The following is a 16,628-nucleotide window of genomic DNA, read 5'->3' on the forward strand; positions in this document are numbered from 1 at the left end:
TCCACCCCGCTCTCCCACTCCCATTGCAGACTCCCACTGCAGACCTAGCTGGGGACAGGAGCATCTACTCCGCCCTCCCACCCCTCTTGCAGACCCCGCATTGCAGACCAGCTGGAGACGGAAGCATCCTCCCCCCGCCGCAGAGCCCGCTGGAGGGGCGGGGGCAGCAGGTAGGTTTGATTTCATTTCAGGTGATTTTGCTCTATTGACGGTAATTTTCTCTGCTGTCTCTTACTGAATGTGACGGGTCCCGGGCCCGCCTGTTTATTCCTCCCTCCCCCGATTGCACCTTTGAAATTCCTGGGCAGGGAATTTCTCGCGGAGTTCTCCCCCCCTGGAAGTGGTGCTGCGGTTTTAAATACGTGGGGAGAGGGAAAGGGAGGCAGCACCTTCTACAGACTTCACGCTGCAGCTGGTGATCTGTCTTCCCTGATAGGGGAGCACAGGCCACCTTGCTCCAAACGAGCTGTCCTATCAGGTTGAATAATGTACAGATAGGAGAGGTTTATTGTCCATGGAGCATCATCCCCTGCCTGTGTGTGAGGACTCCATCCACGCGTTTTGCAGACATTTCACCTTGCAGACGTATGCCTATGGCTAGGCTTCCTTGCAGGCGTGCAGGTTGGAGAAGGGTTCATCCTGGCACGTGCCATGGGCTTGCAGGCCTCTTGGAGAGGGATTTCATCTCCCAGGATTCTGTTGCGCATGTGAGGGTACCTTGCCGGCATGCAGGTAGGAGAAGAGTTCCCCCCTTGCCTGTCAGCATTCTGGCTGTGTGGGCAAGGTGGAAAGGGGTTCTCTCTGCAGGTATACTTGCATCTGAGCAAACTTTAGACAGAAAGGCAACATTTTTAGCCTCTTCTTCTCCGCAAAAAAAAAAAAAAAAAAAGAAAGTGTGTGGGGGTGTCTCCCTGAATCCTGGACGGCAACAAATGGAATTTGCAGGGGGTGGCGGTGTCTAGGTTGGATATTAGGAAAAACGTTTTCACTAGGCGGGGGGTGAAGCACTGGACTGGGTTACCTAGGGAGGTGATGGAATCTCCATCCTTAGAGGTTTTTAAGGTGCATTTTGACAAAGCCCTGGCTGGGCCGATCTAGTTGGGGTTGGTCCTGCTGTGAGCAGTGGGTTGGACTAGATGACCTTCTGATTCTATGAATTGAGCTCAGCAAACCCTCCCCCATTCTCCAGGGCACCGGGCAGGCAGGGCTCTGCAAAGAACTGGAGAAGTCTCTTGCTGCCTCTGAAATAAATGGGATTAATTTCCAGGCATTTGGTGACATGTTACAAGAGGAAAGGAGGAGATATTGACTACAAATGGCATTTTTGCTACCTTTTCCAAAATTGCGGTCTTGTCCAGGTCCCTCAAACATTGGGCCTCATTGAGGGAGCTGGGATGGTTACTTGTTTTATTGAGTGGAATAAAAAGGCTTGATTGGATGTATATATTTTTTTCTCTTTTGCTGCTGGTGGACAACAACTAGGTTCTACCCAGCAGCTGAGACTGCAGTTCTCTCATGCAGTAGGACAAACCTGCTCAGCTCCCTCCACTCCTTAGACTTTCCCCACCCATGCTGTCTGATCTATTCTTAGCTGCATTCCCCCCATTGCTCTTTTAAAGCTGGTGGATTCCTGCCCAGTCCCTTTGAAGGGGAAATAGCTTTTAAAAGAAGCAAAAGGAAATTATTTTTACATGCATGTGTATTCCCTCTTAAGCCAATGAAATGTTTTTCAGAGGAGAAATCCTGCCAAAACTCTGGGTTTAAAAAAAAAAAATCATATAGACTATAAAATAAATGCATTGCTCTGAAATTGTATTTCTTGGAGCTTTATCCTTAATTGACCTTGTACTTTTTAACAATTCTTAAGAATTTTGTAAAGCCTTCATCCTGAGATATAAATTGCTCACCAGAAAAATCAGTGCTTGCATTTATGTTCTTAAGTGTGCGTAAAATAATATTTGAGACTCACAATTTATCTCATAACTCCTTACTTACAGCGTCATTCATATCCCTACTGAATTATGCACCTATCAAGCCGTAGTTTCTCCGAGCAAATAGCAGCTCTTTTACATTGAGTGTTTCTTGAGAAGAAATGATTTTTTTATGATATTTATCTTCTTTCTATATTTTCTCTAGTGCTGTGCAAAATAACTGAGAAAAGCACCTTCCAGTTTTCTCTTATTTTTAATCGATTCTCAATTATTATTGAATAATTCCCTAATTTTGTGTGTTTTAATACATGTCAAGGAACAAGGATGGTATCTAGCAGTTTGTAATACCTGAGGCCTATACTCTGAATGGAAAATTCTCTCTTCAGAAACAGCCGTTGGTGTGGTGAAATCTAACTAAAAGGATTAGATGATATCACTTTCAATAATAAAGTGTCTCACACACAGCCCCTTTTGTGCTAAAGAAAAGGCAGAGTTCTGGCATTTTTAAATGGTTCCCTCAACAAGCCCAATATCTGTCATTCAGTTGCTGCAGGGAACATTCAGCATTATTTTGAGCTTTGCCCTCACAAAAACTAAACGTTGGGTAGATTTTTCCCACTCCAGCGTTTACAATTTTCATTTTTAACCAGCGTTGTTGTGCCTGGTAGATCCTGTGTGTTGAATACCTTTTAAAGGTACACAAATTAGTTTCTTTAGCCATCCCATTAGATGAGAGCATGAAGATTGAAAACATCATTAACAATTGTCTCTGCATATTTTTCCCAATGAGAGATTATTTAATAAAGGAGGTAGTTCCAGCCAGTAATAATAATTCTTGGATATATATATACTAATGAAACAGGTAAATCAGTTAACAGCTCTGTGCCTCTGTTTCCCCATCTATAAAATAGGGATAATGATTATTTTCCTGTTATGTGTTGTGAAGATTAACACTCTAGTAATAAAATCACTTATAGCACCTTTCATCTGAAGATCATAAACTGTAATATGAAGGAGTGTATATAGTCCCACTTTATATATTGGGAAACTGAGGCACGGTGTTTGCAACTATGCCATTGTCATCCAGCACGTCAGTGACGAACACGCTGGGAGTAGAACTCGAGCCTTCTGATTTTTAGTTTGTGCTGTAACCATCAGACCATGCTGCTTTCCAGATCCATTACTGTTTCTATAGCATTTTGAAGTTCTAAAACTCTATGTTAAAGAGCTCTCTTGAGGCAAAGTATGGATTGCTGTGGATGGCAGTCTGGCTAAGATATTCTTTAATTATCTGCCAGGTTGCCATGATCTTGTATAGAGCTGCATTAATTGCTGGTGGCTGCCCTACATATCCCAAATAGACTGTATCAGACAGATCTTTAATTAATCCCAGAGAGAAACACTCACCTGTATTAGCAAACTAGGTCTTCAGCTTCCAAAGTGCCTGCTCTACTACCCCAGCCACAAGCCTTTGAGTGAAATCTACAAGGTGCCTTTATATTCATGCCACTTACATGTTAAGAGGTTTATCAGAGTGAAGAATATCAAATGCCTTCACTCTACCATCAAGAAAAGTTACTTACTTTTTAACTGAGATTTGCAATAGTTCTTAATCTAATGTTAGAAATGCCATAGTTTAAATGTTTAAAAAAAAATCAGATCAGTGTTTTGTGAGCATTTGCCTTAACTGTGCCTGGCGGGGACCAGTTCTGTGTGGGAGTGGAGAATTCCACTCCTTGGCCTCCTTTAGGAGACTGCCATTTATGATACAGAAATCTAACCACTAAGAATTGGACCAAACCCACTGTGACGGGATCTCTGGGGTACAACCTGGAACTGTGGGGCCCTGTGTCTCCTTAACTCTCTACCCTGGGTTGTCTCTCACAAAGCTATGCCAGTGACAAGCAGCAAATACCTCCAGGTACTGTGGTCACTCAGCCATCAGCATGTGTGGAGCTACACACCCAGCTCATGAATGCTTCCTCAGCCACTCATGAATCACACAGAGAGGGGCTAGCCAATCAGCCCAGCCCCCCGCCTTGCACCCCAGAAATATATCATCTTACACTGCTCAAGAATCCCTTGGACAGTGCAAACTCATTAACACCCACTTTTTAAAGGAAAGGTGGACCTGCATCAGCCTTTGTAATCTGAGCTGAGATTCCCCAAGCACTGCAACCAAAACCACACTGTTTTAGGTAAAATATAAAATGGATTTATTAACTACAGAAAGACAGATTTTAAGTGTTTATAAATTGCAACCATAGAGATCAAAACTGGTTACCTAAGAAACAAAAATAGAAATGCAGTCTAAATTCTAAGTTTAACAGGCTAAGCAAGATTGGAACCAAGCAATCTCTCACCCTAACAGACATTACATGCAGCTCACAGTTCCTCAATACACAGACAAAGTCTTCAAAGTCTTTATCTTCCAGATGATCTTCCAGATGTTGAGAAGAATCTTCCAGGTGTTTTCTTCCCTTGAACTTACACCTTCTTTCTGTACCAGAAGTCACCTTCCAGTTTATGTACACCAGTTTGCACTCACATTGCATGCAGCCTGCTGTATTTCTATTGCACTTCCACAGTATTTGAACAGTCTTTGGGGAGAAGACAGGGGAACGAACCAGGGAGGATGCAGTGGAGGAACCATCGTGATCTCCTTAGCATGGCATCTTGCTGCCAAAATGCTCTCCACCGTGTCTCGTGCCCTGCATCTGTCTCCTGTTGCCAAAATGAGAACTGCATTAATACTAACAGCTGAAACAGGTCAGTGTTCACAGCAGACTCCATGCCTCGTTAAGGGCTGCAACGGAGCATTATGGGTCAGCCAGCCCTGGGCACAACAACTGGCCATCAGCAGTTGTTCTTTCCCTTATGTACATGTGCATGCGCGTGCACCCTCTTTAGGGCTGAAGCACCTCTAAAGATGGAGTGGCAGGGGAAAAACGGTTATTTCCAAACTCTGCTTCCATGTAATCCAGCAAATAGCATTGCCATTAGGCTTTCAAAAGAAATCCTTTCAAATGAGCGCCCAGTGTCTGCTGTGTTAAACATGCAGAGCTCTGAGCCCACTTACTGAAGCCCATTTTCTGAAGAAATGTAAATCCAGGTATTATGGCTGAGATTTTCAAAGCAGTCTAGCACATCTTCTATTCACATTTATTATGTGTATTACCATAGCATCTAGGAGCTCTAGTCATAGACCAAGGCCCCACTGTGCTAGGCATTGTACTGTGACGTGTGTGTCTAAATCACTTAGGCTGCTTTGAAAATCTCGATTCCCTTCCACCCCCCCCCCCCGAGTATATTCTAATTTCAAAACCTCAGGTCTTTTCAAAAGCACATGTACGTGTGTCACTCATTGAAACTTTTGGCATAGGATAATAAATAAAAGAAAAGCAGTCTCATTCCTGTGAATAAACTTGGAAGCTTTGCATTCTTCGTGTGAAAATGTTTCTATCTGTTCTCCTGGACAAAGCAACATGGAGGCTGAGGGAGGAATACACTTCAGTATATACTTACTTTGTCCTAAACAGAGGTAAATAAGCAGATTCTCCATAAGGGAAAGTTGTGCAAAGGACATTAACAAGGCATTTTGTTTGACTTTTTTTTACAGTTATTCTTGTACAGTGTTTGCCAGAGTTTAATAATACTGTTGTGCATAGCAGCATTAACCCATGACATTTGGGAAAGTTATGGAATAGTGAAGAAAAAAGAACTAATTCATAGAACAAATATTCTGTAAAGTGCGTTCAGTGGAATGACGTGAACAAGGCCTCTGAAGATGTCATCCAGAAACAACTGAGTGATACTTTGGAAAACTCCTTTTAAAGCTTTTTAGTCAGAATATATCCTAGAACATTACTAGCAAAGAGTTAAGTTTGTCATTAAAAGGAAGTGCAAGAGAGGCCGAGTTTAGCGATCTGAGTTTAGGATGGAGAAATGGGAAGTCCTGAGCCATAATCCTGGCACTGTTTCTGATTCACTCTATGGCCTTGAACAAGTCACCTGAGTGTCCTCAGCTGTGAAGTGGAGCTAACTACCATAAAGTATCTCTCAGCCCTGTTGGGAGTCTCAATTAATGAACACCTGTAACGTGCTCTGTGATCGTCAGCTATTTCACTGCCTTTTCTCCTCTGTTCTGTTGCTTGAACTGATAGATTAAACCCCTATGCTCTGCTCTTTGAAATCTTAGCGAGCACTCTTGATGAGGACACACACCAGCAACCCAAAGAAGGTAGTTTGGACCGTCTCAGTGATTAGTGCGGTGTGTAAATCAACCTAATATAGGTTGACTTATGTTTCTAGTGTAGACATACACTTAGAGTGTGGCAGGCTAGTGCAAGGTAGATTTACACCCCAGCTTGCTGTGAATTAAGCGTTCGTTTAGACAAGCTCTTAATTGCTCTGGGCCTCAGTTTCCCATCTGTAAAACGATGATCATAGCACTTCCCTACCACATAGGGAAGTTGTGAGGATGAATGCAGTAAAGATTGTGAGGTGCTTAGATACATGGTAAGCAAGGACCAGATAAATCCCTTCAATAGATAAACAAACGTAGAGCTGGCACATGTAAACACGGGTTCTTATTACTGTTACCTTCTTCCCTCTTATTGTTTTGCATGTTCGTTTGTTGCATCTTGTCTGAAATCTGACTGTAAATTTTTCAGGGCAGAGATCTCACCTTGCTATATGTTTATACAGCATCTAGGAAGATAAACTTCCTGATTCTGTTTGGGACCTCTTGGAAGCACCTAATACACTGGGTGTATTTATCTGTCTGACGTTTTCTGGGACCATAAAGATAAATAAGTACAAAACTGATGCTAGTTAGTGCCCACTGTTCACGCTGTCTTCTCACCTCAGTTCTGTTATGAACAATCCCCAAAAGGCTATGGCCAGAACAGAACCCTGTTTTTAATGTACCAGGGATCAAAGGATTTTCTCAGCTTGCGAGGGGCTTTTTGTTGTACTCTGTTCTCTTGAGCAGAATAATATTTTATCTTTTAATTTAAGCCTTTCTGTTGACTTAAATGGTGGAGGAGCAAACCTTGAGACTCTTGTGTTGTGTGACAGAGTGTAATGCTGTCTTGACAGCCCTCATCAGCAATAGCTTGCTGCATAGTAACAGAATCATAACATCTAAAAATCTCTCATCGGTGTGTTTTTCCTGGAGAGCCTCCCCAGGGTTCTTCCATCTGTGTTCACACGGAGATTAATAACAAATTGCTTGGCTAATAAACTGCTGCATGCTATCTCCGAAGCCTGGCCATTGTCCTTTTCTTTACCACCTGTTGTGGATTATTAGATTCATGCCTGGTCTGGTGCTCCCCTGTGAAATGCAATCTACGCTGATGATATGTGTCTGGAAGTCATTATGCGTCACTTACACTTTGAGACTTCGGAGGGGTGGATTTTTCAGTGGGTGATTGACAGAGCTAGTGCTGGAAATGACCTCTCGAAGCGAGGCTGCCAACGCTTTTCATTACCAAGTGCCACCTTTGCCGAAGTCTGAGGGCTACGTTGACTCTGTGTAGCTTTAAAAAGAATTAGCACGTTCCTGGGCTATTTGCTTGAGTCTGTGTCTTACGGATGCTTTTATAAATGGATAGAAGCCGCTTGTTGTTCAAGTTCACTAGTACTGAGTACAAAACCCCAAGACATTCATAGAGAGGAGCAGCAGGCTTGGGCTACCACCTGCGTAGATTCACCAGTGCCTGCAAACTGTCCCTACAGTTCTCAGTTGATGGCGGAACCCGTGGGTGGCACTGGACTGTACTCTGGGCACCCGACTCCTAATGTGCTGCTGTTACTGATGTGAGAGAGAGTGGCATAGTGGTTCCGGGAGGCTGAGCATGAGAGTAGGCAAAACACTGGCCAGATGTGTGGCGGGAAGACAGCTGATTTGTTTGTGATGCGGGGTGATCGTAGATTCATAGATTTTTTTTTTTTTTTTTTTTTTTTAGGTCAGAACAGACCCCCGTGATCATCTAGTCTGACCTCTTATACAACACAGGATTTCCTGAACTAATTCCTGTTTGAACTAGAGCTGTTCTTTTTAGAAGAATTTACAATCTCGACTTAAAACTTTCCTGTGATGGAGAATGTACCACACCCTGGGTAAGTTTTTCCTACAGTTAATTACCCTCACTGTTAAAGATATGCAGCTTCTTTGTCTAGCTTCAACTTCCAACCACTGGATCTTGTTACAACCTTGTCTGCTAGGTGGAAGAGCCCCCTCTATTATCAAATTTCTGTTCCCCATGTAGGGATTTACACACCACAATAAACTCACTTTTAACCTTCCCTTTGATAAGCTAAATAGATTTAAGGAGCCCAATTTACCACTATAAGACATGGTTTCTAATCCTTTAATCTTTCTTATGGCTTTTTTGTGAATCCTCTGCAATTTAGCAGCATCCTTCATGAAGTTCAGATGCCAGAACTGGACACGGTATTCCAACAGCAGTCGCACCAGTGCCAAATATAGAGGTGGAATAACCTCCCTATTCCACGTTCCCCTGTTTATACATTCAAGCATCAGCCCTTTTGACCCCAGCGTCACACAGGGAGCTCATGTTCAACGGATTATCCACCATAACTGCACGTCTTTTTCATCATCACTGCTGAGAGCACTGCATTAGCTTTTGTGCTTAAGTTTTTGTGTGAGTTTAACCTAGGTCATAGCTGAATAAACTTAACAAACAAACAAAAACAGCCCTAAAGCCAAAGACCAGGTTCTGTGGGTTTTTGTTTGTTTGTTTAAGTTTTACTGGCAAGTTTTGTGTGGGTTGCCGTTCCATGGTTAGGAGACATTCTAGCCCCTTTTTGAGGCAGTGTGGGAGAACTCCCAGATTATAATCCCAGCTCAATTTCTTTCTGTCTTTCCAGTTTTTTAGGAGGTTGCCTGCCCATCACTGTGGTATCTGAGCATCAGGCAAAGGGTCTGTGCCGCAATTTCCCCATCTCAGAGGGGCATTAGGTTTAGTCAGCTGCTCTGTATGCTGTGTCTTTCAGGTGCAGAGAATGGTGTAAAGTTTAAGTATTACTACTGGACTTTGCAGGGGAACCTTAGAAGGCAAGTCTCGGAAGAATAGCACCGCTTGGTGAATTTACTGCACAGCCATTTGTCCCTCAGCGTGTGTTTAAAAAAACCCTCTCTAAGAATGCAAACAAGTTCCTGTTGATGTGAACAGTTGCCGAAGTTGATTTACGTCAAGAGCCGGCTCTTGCTATCTTTGAAATCAGTGGGTGGCTTGGGTGCCCGGGGAGGAATATTTCTTTATTCTAGGACAGCATTTCTGCCCCTTCAGCCACAGGGCTCTGGGGCCAGGCTTAACTCCCCTTCCCCAGCTTCAGTTGTGGAGTTGTGGCAGTGGGCGCCGTGCTTCAGCCCCTCCCCCCCCCCCCAAGTTTCAGCTGTGGGGCTCTGGGCTTCAGCAGGGCTGGCCTTACTGGGCGGCGTGGACAAGAGGCAAGGAGCGGGGCGAACCTGGGGTGCAAGGCCCCGGAAGGGAGCTGGGGGAAATGGGGTGGAGAGAGGAAGGTGATGGAGAATCCAGGGGAGGTAGTGGGGTGGGGGGGGCAAGAGGAAGCAGGGGGGGCCGGAGGTGATGGGGTGGGGGCCAGGGGAGGCAGCGGGGGTCAGGGGCACCAAAATACATCTGTACATTATTTTTATTACCGAGTCTGCAAAAAACCTCACGTAAATAAATGACCATGATTTGGACATGTGCCTGTGCCTGTTTGTTTTCCCTAAAGCGAATTAAGTGTTTTAGGAAAACTTGTCAGAGCGGCCACCAGCAGGAGTTGGTGGCTGTACTCTGAGGCCACCAAAAATGTGTTTTGAGAAACCTGGTCTAGGATATTCCATTATTCTTTTTTTATTAATGAAGGTATGCGGTGTTCACACTCCATTTACGAACTTCCTGAGTCCTAGCACACTACTACTCTATGTACAGGAGACGTTCCACAATGCAGAGAAGCAGCAATATGCCCAGGAAGGAATGACTCTTTTTCCTAGACGCTTTGTATTTTTAACCCCCACTCCTCCTTTTTTTTAAAGTGGACCCTCCACTGGGTCTTTCACAAAGGGCAGAAGGGGACAGGAGAATGACTATATTGTTTTTCTTTGCCTCTATTTAGGATTGGAGAGTGGTACTATCCCAAGCTCTACCTAAAATCAAACTTCACCCCCAAAAGAAGCCATGCCTACTTGAGGTGCTGGACTGGGATACCACTCTGAAAAAATGCATACATTTCATAATATGATTGTCCCTCTTCTTTCTTGCCTGCTTTAATAAGGATTGAAATTATTTAAATCAAAATTGGTAACTCTAATAAAGTATCAGAGTCAACACCTCTTTGAGATGACATGGGGCATTCCAACACCTCTTGCAGCTCTCATTTTAGGCTGTCTGCAGACTCAGGCATACGAGATTGCATTGGTTTCACTCTGCTGACAATCTGAAGATTCTGTTTGCAGCCATAATGCCCGGAGACTTGTGCCAAGATTTTCAAACGTGCCTTATGACTTTTGGGCGCCTAACGTGACGCATCTTAAAGTGCCCTGCTGAGCCTTATCACTTTACACCCTTCCTGATTAATGAAAATTTACTCAAGTTTACATTATAGAAAATGGTCTTTGATTTTCAACTTTTCAAGCCACCCAGAGGCAGCTGAGCACAATCTTTCCTCAGGTATTAAATTAATACAATTAAAGTTTTACTGCAGTTAAAGTTTTACTATAAAGCTGTGTGTGTGTGAAAGAGGAGCATAAATAAAACTTCAGATCATGTATTACAAATGTTAAAATAACCACACGAAACACCCCCCCCTCCAACCCAAATCCCCGAAATATGTGCCTTGTATTTGTGGTAGGGACATTTTAGACCACACAGCTGAATCTAAAAATGTTCAATATTTTTCCAGCATTTGTTTAAATAAAACAATTTCTCCGCATTTAGTGGACTGTAAATTATGTTGATGTCTTTAATTTCCTGTTGAAGGACTGCTTCATACATTAGGCAGGGTTTTAATTCTCAGTCATGCAAGGTCTTCTAGTCATTAAAATGTTCAATCTAGATCTGCATTGTTGTATTTAGATCTCCACCAAAGTATCCTTAGAGGTTTTTAAGGCCTGGCTTGACAAAACCCTGGGTGGGTTGATTTAGTCGGGGTTGGTCCTGCTTTGAGCAGGAGGTTGGACTAGATGACCTCCTGAGGTCCCTTCCAACCCTCATCTTCTAGGATTCTATGAGCTGTGCCAGTGCTATCTCACAATCAGGTTTCTCATTTACCAGATTTTGTCTAATCTGAGAATCGCATGGATCCTGTGTATGCAGGATGAATGTATGGATCATCCAGCAGGATGCAGTCTATACTGCTTGTATGCTGAGGGCCTGTTCCTGTGTCCTTTATTCAGGCAAAACTCCCATGAAAGTCAATGTTGTGCTTTGGCCTTCCTGATTTCATTCCTGCATGCACAAGCAATATTTTTATACTCCTCCCTAGTCATCTGTCCGAGCTTCCACTTCTTGTAAGCTTCCTTTTTGTGTTTAAGCTCACCGAAGATTTCTCTGTTAAAATAAGCTGGTCACCTGCCGTATTTGCTATTCTTTCTGCTTGAGTAAAGGATCAGGCCCTGAGGTTTTTTATATGGGTTGGTATTAAAACTTTGGCTACACAACAAAAATACTTCATTGTGATTTATTTTATTTTTCATGGGGTCTTTTTGATTTTTTCCCCCCCACAACGTAAAACTTGCATTTAAAAAAATCTTTATACTTGTTACTAATAGAAATGCAGATTATTTAAATTATTAAATGAAGAGGTTTTAAAAGTCAGGTTGACTTTTCACCATGGACCACATCATTCAATTTCTATTTGCATTAACCTCATCTTGCACAATAAATCTAGGATGTGTCTAGATGAAGGAAATTTGCACCATAGTTTCACTGTGGCAGTTGTCCAGACAAGCTCCTAAATTAGTCAATTTCATTTATATTTATTGTCTGTTTTACATTTTAGTTCTACTGCCAATGCTGTTGTTTATTATTTGTTTGTTTTGCTGATGTTATAGAGGAATGTTAAAATCTCCCAACAAATCATGCTTATTTAGTCCATTCCTACTAAATACCCGCTCCCATCTTGGTGACTTTTGTTTCCTATATTTAAATTTGGAACATACATTTAAGCCTGGTCCATATTATAAAACGTATATTGGTGTAACTCAATCAGTTTTAAAATCAATACATGTAGATTCACGTAAGCCAGTTTAAAGCACACTTAAACCAATTTTGCTTAACTCTGTAAGTTAGTTAGAAGTGCCTCTTTAAAAATCTGTAAGAACTTTCTCTTATATATGGAGTTAAATGGGACACTCTACAGATGATTTATTTGCCCACTCTCTCTCTCATTTTAGGTTGGAAATGAAGGACGTGTGTTGGATGCTGTGATTAGGATGCTTTCACAAGCCAGAGCATCCCTGCTAATCAGTGCCTGATCAATGGTTCAGAAGTGCAGGAGCTGATAGGAGGTGTTTAAAATCTCAGAGATGCCCGGTGAGGTGCTTCAAAGTAGCAGTGGGATGGAGGAAACAGTTCAGAGGGACAGCAAGGGTGGAACTCACAGTCCTCACCGAGGTTCCCTGCGGAGGGCTGTGGCTACGGCAGTGACCTTTGATGGAGAAGCCACTATGGACAGAAGGAAAAAGAAAAAGAAAGAGTCCCGTCCAGAGTCTATAATAGTTTATCGATCGGAGAATGAAAATAAGGTGGAGGAGGAGCAGGCAGACGAGGAAGGAGGGGAGAGAAGTTCAGAAGAAGGCTCCAAGTTCTTGGGAAATTCCATGTCAGATGGTATGTATCACCAGAAGCTGCAGCTGGCACCCTGATTCCACTAGGCATTGTGCCACTGAATTGTAAAACAGATTGATCAGTGGGGAAATAGGGGCACTAGCTCTTGCCTGTTTTTGTTTTTTTTTTTTTAAAGATCTGGGGAAGGATAAAACTTTTAGAAATGTGTCCTCCTCCTCTCTCTTGAGGCTGAGTGCTCTGAATGCCCATGGGTGTCCATGGGACTGGAGGGCACAAGCCCTTTTTCAAATGTAGCGTTTATTTGGGTAGATGATATAAGTTACTTCTTGGGCTTCCATATTTTTTTTTTTTTTTTTTTTTTGGCAAATTCATCATTTTCATTTCACAGACTTAGGTTTTTGTTGAGTTGAAGCAGGATGCGTGGGCTGGTGGGGGAGCACCAGAGACCTCCTTTCCCAGTTCCACAACTGACTTTTGAAGTGACCTTAGGTAAGGCACTTTAACTTCTGTTCCTCAGTTTTCCCTGTCTCGTAATAGTGGAGAGGGGTTTGTGAGGCTTCAAATATTAATGTTTGAAAGTGCTTTGAGATCCCAGATACAAGGCACCAGGGGTTATTTTTTGGTCTGTTTTCTTAGCCACTTTATTTGTTTGAATATGCTCCCCCCGATCCCCCTCTTTAAAAAAATTAGAGCCTGATGCAGGGAGATGTTGAGCACCCTCTGCTCCCATTGACTTTGGGACCAGGCCCTCTTTCCTACTTAGAAAAAACTGCATGTAAAGCAAATGGATGGGAACCCAGGCTACTGGTTGATTCTTGAGGCTCTTCCTAGGATAGCATCACAGGAAGACGGCATGAGGCTGCGGCCTCCTGTTTATACAGTCTCAGCATAGTAGCTTCCTCTTTGGAAAGTGACTCCTTGTCTAAGTCCCTGGTGGGGACTTTCGGAGCTGATTCAGATCCCTGCTCAGGGGGCGAATCCTCATCACGTCCTCCTGCCCTCGCCATCGGCTCAGGCTCAGAGCTGATATGGGAGGAGGCTGGTGCTGTGTGTGTGTGTGTGGGGTGGATTAGTAAATAAGGGAAATTGCAGACACTTGACACCCAGTGCACACACATTCCATCCATTTCCCCGTGTGGAATGCACTTGTATTCACAGCGCTGCTGGATCGCTGCAGCTCAGACCCACTGTCCTGCGATGTTTTCTAGCCTCAGAAGGGTTGCAAGCAGTGGACACTTCTGTTTTAAGGTGTGTCCTGTCATACCTCCATTTAGGTCATAACTGCAGAGCTACTTTCCCTGGGGAATATCCCTATCCTCACTTAGGCAGGTAACCTCGCCTATTCTCTTCCCACCTCTGCCTGTGTCCTCGTCTGACTTGAACAACCACTCACCCCAATGTCCAACTCAGGCAGTTGCTCTGCTTGGGCTGGTCAGGCCAGCTCATGATCTCTATATTCGTCCTCGACTGGGCTGGGGATGGGACTTGTTCTGTCCCGCACTGTGGAACTCCATCCCAGAGGAGGTCTGCCAGACACCCACGTTAGCTGCCTGCAGAGCAAGCTGCAGGTCCCAGGGACTTCCATTGTCTCTTTCTTGCCTGTTTTTTTTGGACCCCTTCCTTGGCTTTTTGTTCTTTCTGTCCTCTTCCTGCCCCTTTCTTCCTCTGCGGTGGTTGGTTTGCCTGGGTCTGTCCATTTGCCACATTGTATTGGGCTGTAGGTGGCCTGATTGACGTTCCCTTTAGTTCTTTTGGAATGTCTCTCTTCTGTTTATGACCCTGGAAGCATTTGCAATAGGTGCCTTACAGATCAATGAAATAAATACCTTTAACCTTGACTGTTGCAACTCCCTTTTCTGTGTCCTCTACCATCCCAGCTCTTCAGCAAAGACAGATTGCTCCCGCCCACCTTTTCAAAGGTCTGGAGAACGTAACCACCACCCGTATTCTCAGCCTTCTCCACTGGCTTCCCCTTCACTTCATGAGCTACTTTGGATTGCCCAGCCTTGTTTTAAAAACTCCCTGTGGACTTGCTACCGCTTAAGTAACAGACCTGGAGCCAAATTCAGAGTTGATGTGTAAGGGAGTCTAGCTGGGACCCCTCTAACCAACGTGTAAGGGGCTCGGCTCTGAGTTGATGTGACTTAGAAGGTGTAAGTTGGAATGGGGGCTGCTTTAACTTACAGTCTTATACCCTCTTGTGAGTTGCTTTTCTTGCTACGCTGTGCCCCTTGGCATGCAAATGATACCAGCTTAAGACTTTGCGTCCCCCCCAACTCTGAATTTGGCCCACTGAGTATATGGGAGTTGATGTAACACACATGTCGAGGGGACCAGAAGACAGCGTAAATTACACCATTTTAAAGTCACCTCTGAATCTGGCCCATTGTCTCTTTCCCCTACCATGTCCCCTCTCTTCCTATAGCAGTTGCCTCCTGTCTTTCCTTTTGCACAACCTCACCAGTACAGACACATGAGCCTTCTCCACTCTTGTCATCTGGGCCAGCGTCCCTGTATATCTCCACCTTTTCTTCCATTTTCCTGTGTGATCTACTGCCTGCATCTCTTAGCTTCCTTTTTTATTATTATTATTTTAACTCTAACTGTATTGTCTAATTTCATGCAATGTCTTTGGAGATTTGCATGAAACATGCTGCAAAAAAAAAAAAAAAGTTATGTTGAGTGTTGATGAAATTTATCTCCATTTGAAGGTGTCTGGAGCATGCCCTTAGACAGCCGCTATGTTACTTTAACTGGAACTATCACAAGGGGGAAGAAGAAGGGCCAGATGGTGGACATCCATGTTACACTAACAGACAAAGAGCTACAGGAGCTGGCTAAGTCAGAGGAGCCTCCGAAAGATGAGACACTGGAAGGGAAAAAGACTTGCGACGTTGGGTTGGACAGGGGCCCCCATGTCCTGCTCTGGAGCATCATCTGCCTTCCTGTCATCTTTATAGTGTCCTTTGTGGTTTCCTTTTACTACGGGACCATCACTTGGTATAACATCTTCTTGGTGTACAATGAAGAGAGGACCTTCTGGCACAAGATCACCTTCTGCCCCTTACTGATTATCTTCTACCCAGTCATAATCATGGTCATGTCTTTCTCCCTAGGCTTGTATACAGCAGTTACCCAGATCGCCTGGTCCTTCGGCGACTGGTGGCATGCCGTGAGAGATATGGAGAAGGGATTTTGTGGCTGGTTGTGTAGCAAGTTGGGCCTAGAAGACTGTTCCCCCTACAGCATTGTTGAGCTGCTAGATTCTGACAATATCTCAGGTAGTCTGTCTGGCAAAGGCTCTGCACAGGGTGTTGAGACTTCAGCAGTCTGAGGCTTTGTCCTGGCTGACTCTGACTTTCTTATTCACGTGTATTATGAATGGTCCCCCAGACAAAGAACTACACTGATTTTTTTATATTTGAGTGCACACGTAGAGAATGAAAACTTGGGAGTTTGGGATCTAGGGGGCAGGAGCTTAAATGTGCACAGAGCACCAACAGGCTGGATGAGAGTCTGCCATTTGGTGTCAGGTGAACATGCATGGTTATGTCATAGGGCTGCCTAGCTGATCCATTTAATATTAGGTTTTAGCAAACCACAACTTGGTGTAATTGTGAGAAGATCCAGGTCTGTGGGTTAAGGTTGGAAGCTGTATAGGTATGTTGGGGTGACTGGGGGGGGGGGAGGGGGGGGATATGTGGCAAAAGCCCCTCACTTCTGCAAAATGCAGTTTTAGTTTTAGGGTGGAAAGGATGGAACATATGGTGAATATAGACCTAGCTAAAGGAATCCGTTTGCTGGTCAATCCCTGTACCCAACACCTGCTGCAATTCAGGAGATCTGTGCTCATGTGGTACTAGATGCTAGATTGCAA

General features: G+C 43.9%; 1 protein-coding gene across 1 annotated transcript; it reads left to right on the top strand.

Annotated features, from left to right (window-relative positions):
• Positions 1-29: 29 nt before the first annotated feature.
• TMEM169 (transmembrane protein 169) lies at positions 30-16,362 on the top strand. The gene is made up of 4 exons (XM_067570112.1): positions 30-170; positions 7,901-8,054; positions 12,358-12,793; positions 15,463-16,362. The coding sequence occupies exons 3-4, from the start codon at positions 12,490-12,492 to the stop codon at positions 16,083-16,085; spliced, it is 927 nt and encodes a 308-aa protein (XP_067426213.1). The 5' UTR covers positions 30-170; positions 7,901-8,054; positions 12,358-12,489; the 3' UTR covers positions 16,086-16,362.
• Positions 16,363-16,628: the final 266 nt, after the last annotated feature.

This window comes from Emydura macquarii, unplaced genomic scaffold (genome assembly GCF_026122565.2).
Source record: "Emydura macquarii macquarii isolate MOO-44397 ecotype Brisbane River unplaced genomic scaffold, CSIRO-AGI_Emac_v2 contig_2988, whole genome shotgun sequence".
NCBI classification, from domain to species: domain Eukaryota; kingdom Metazoa; phylum Chordata; order Testudines; family Chelidae; genus Emydura; species Emydura macquarii.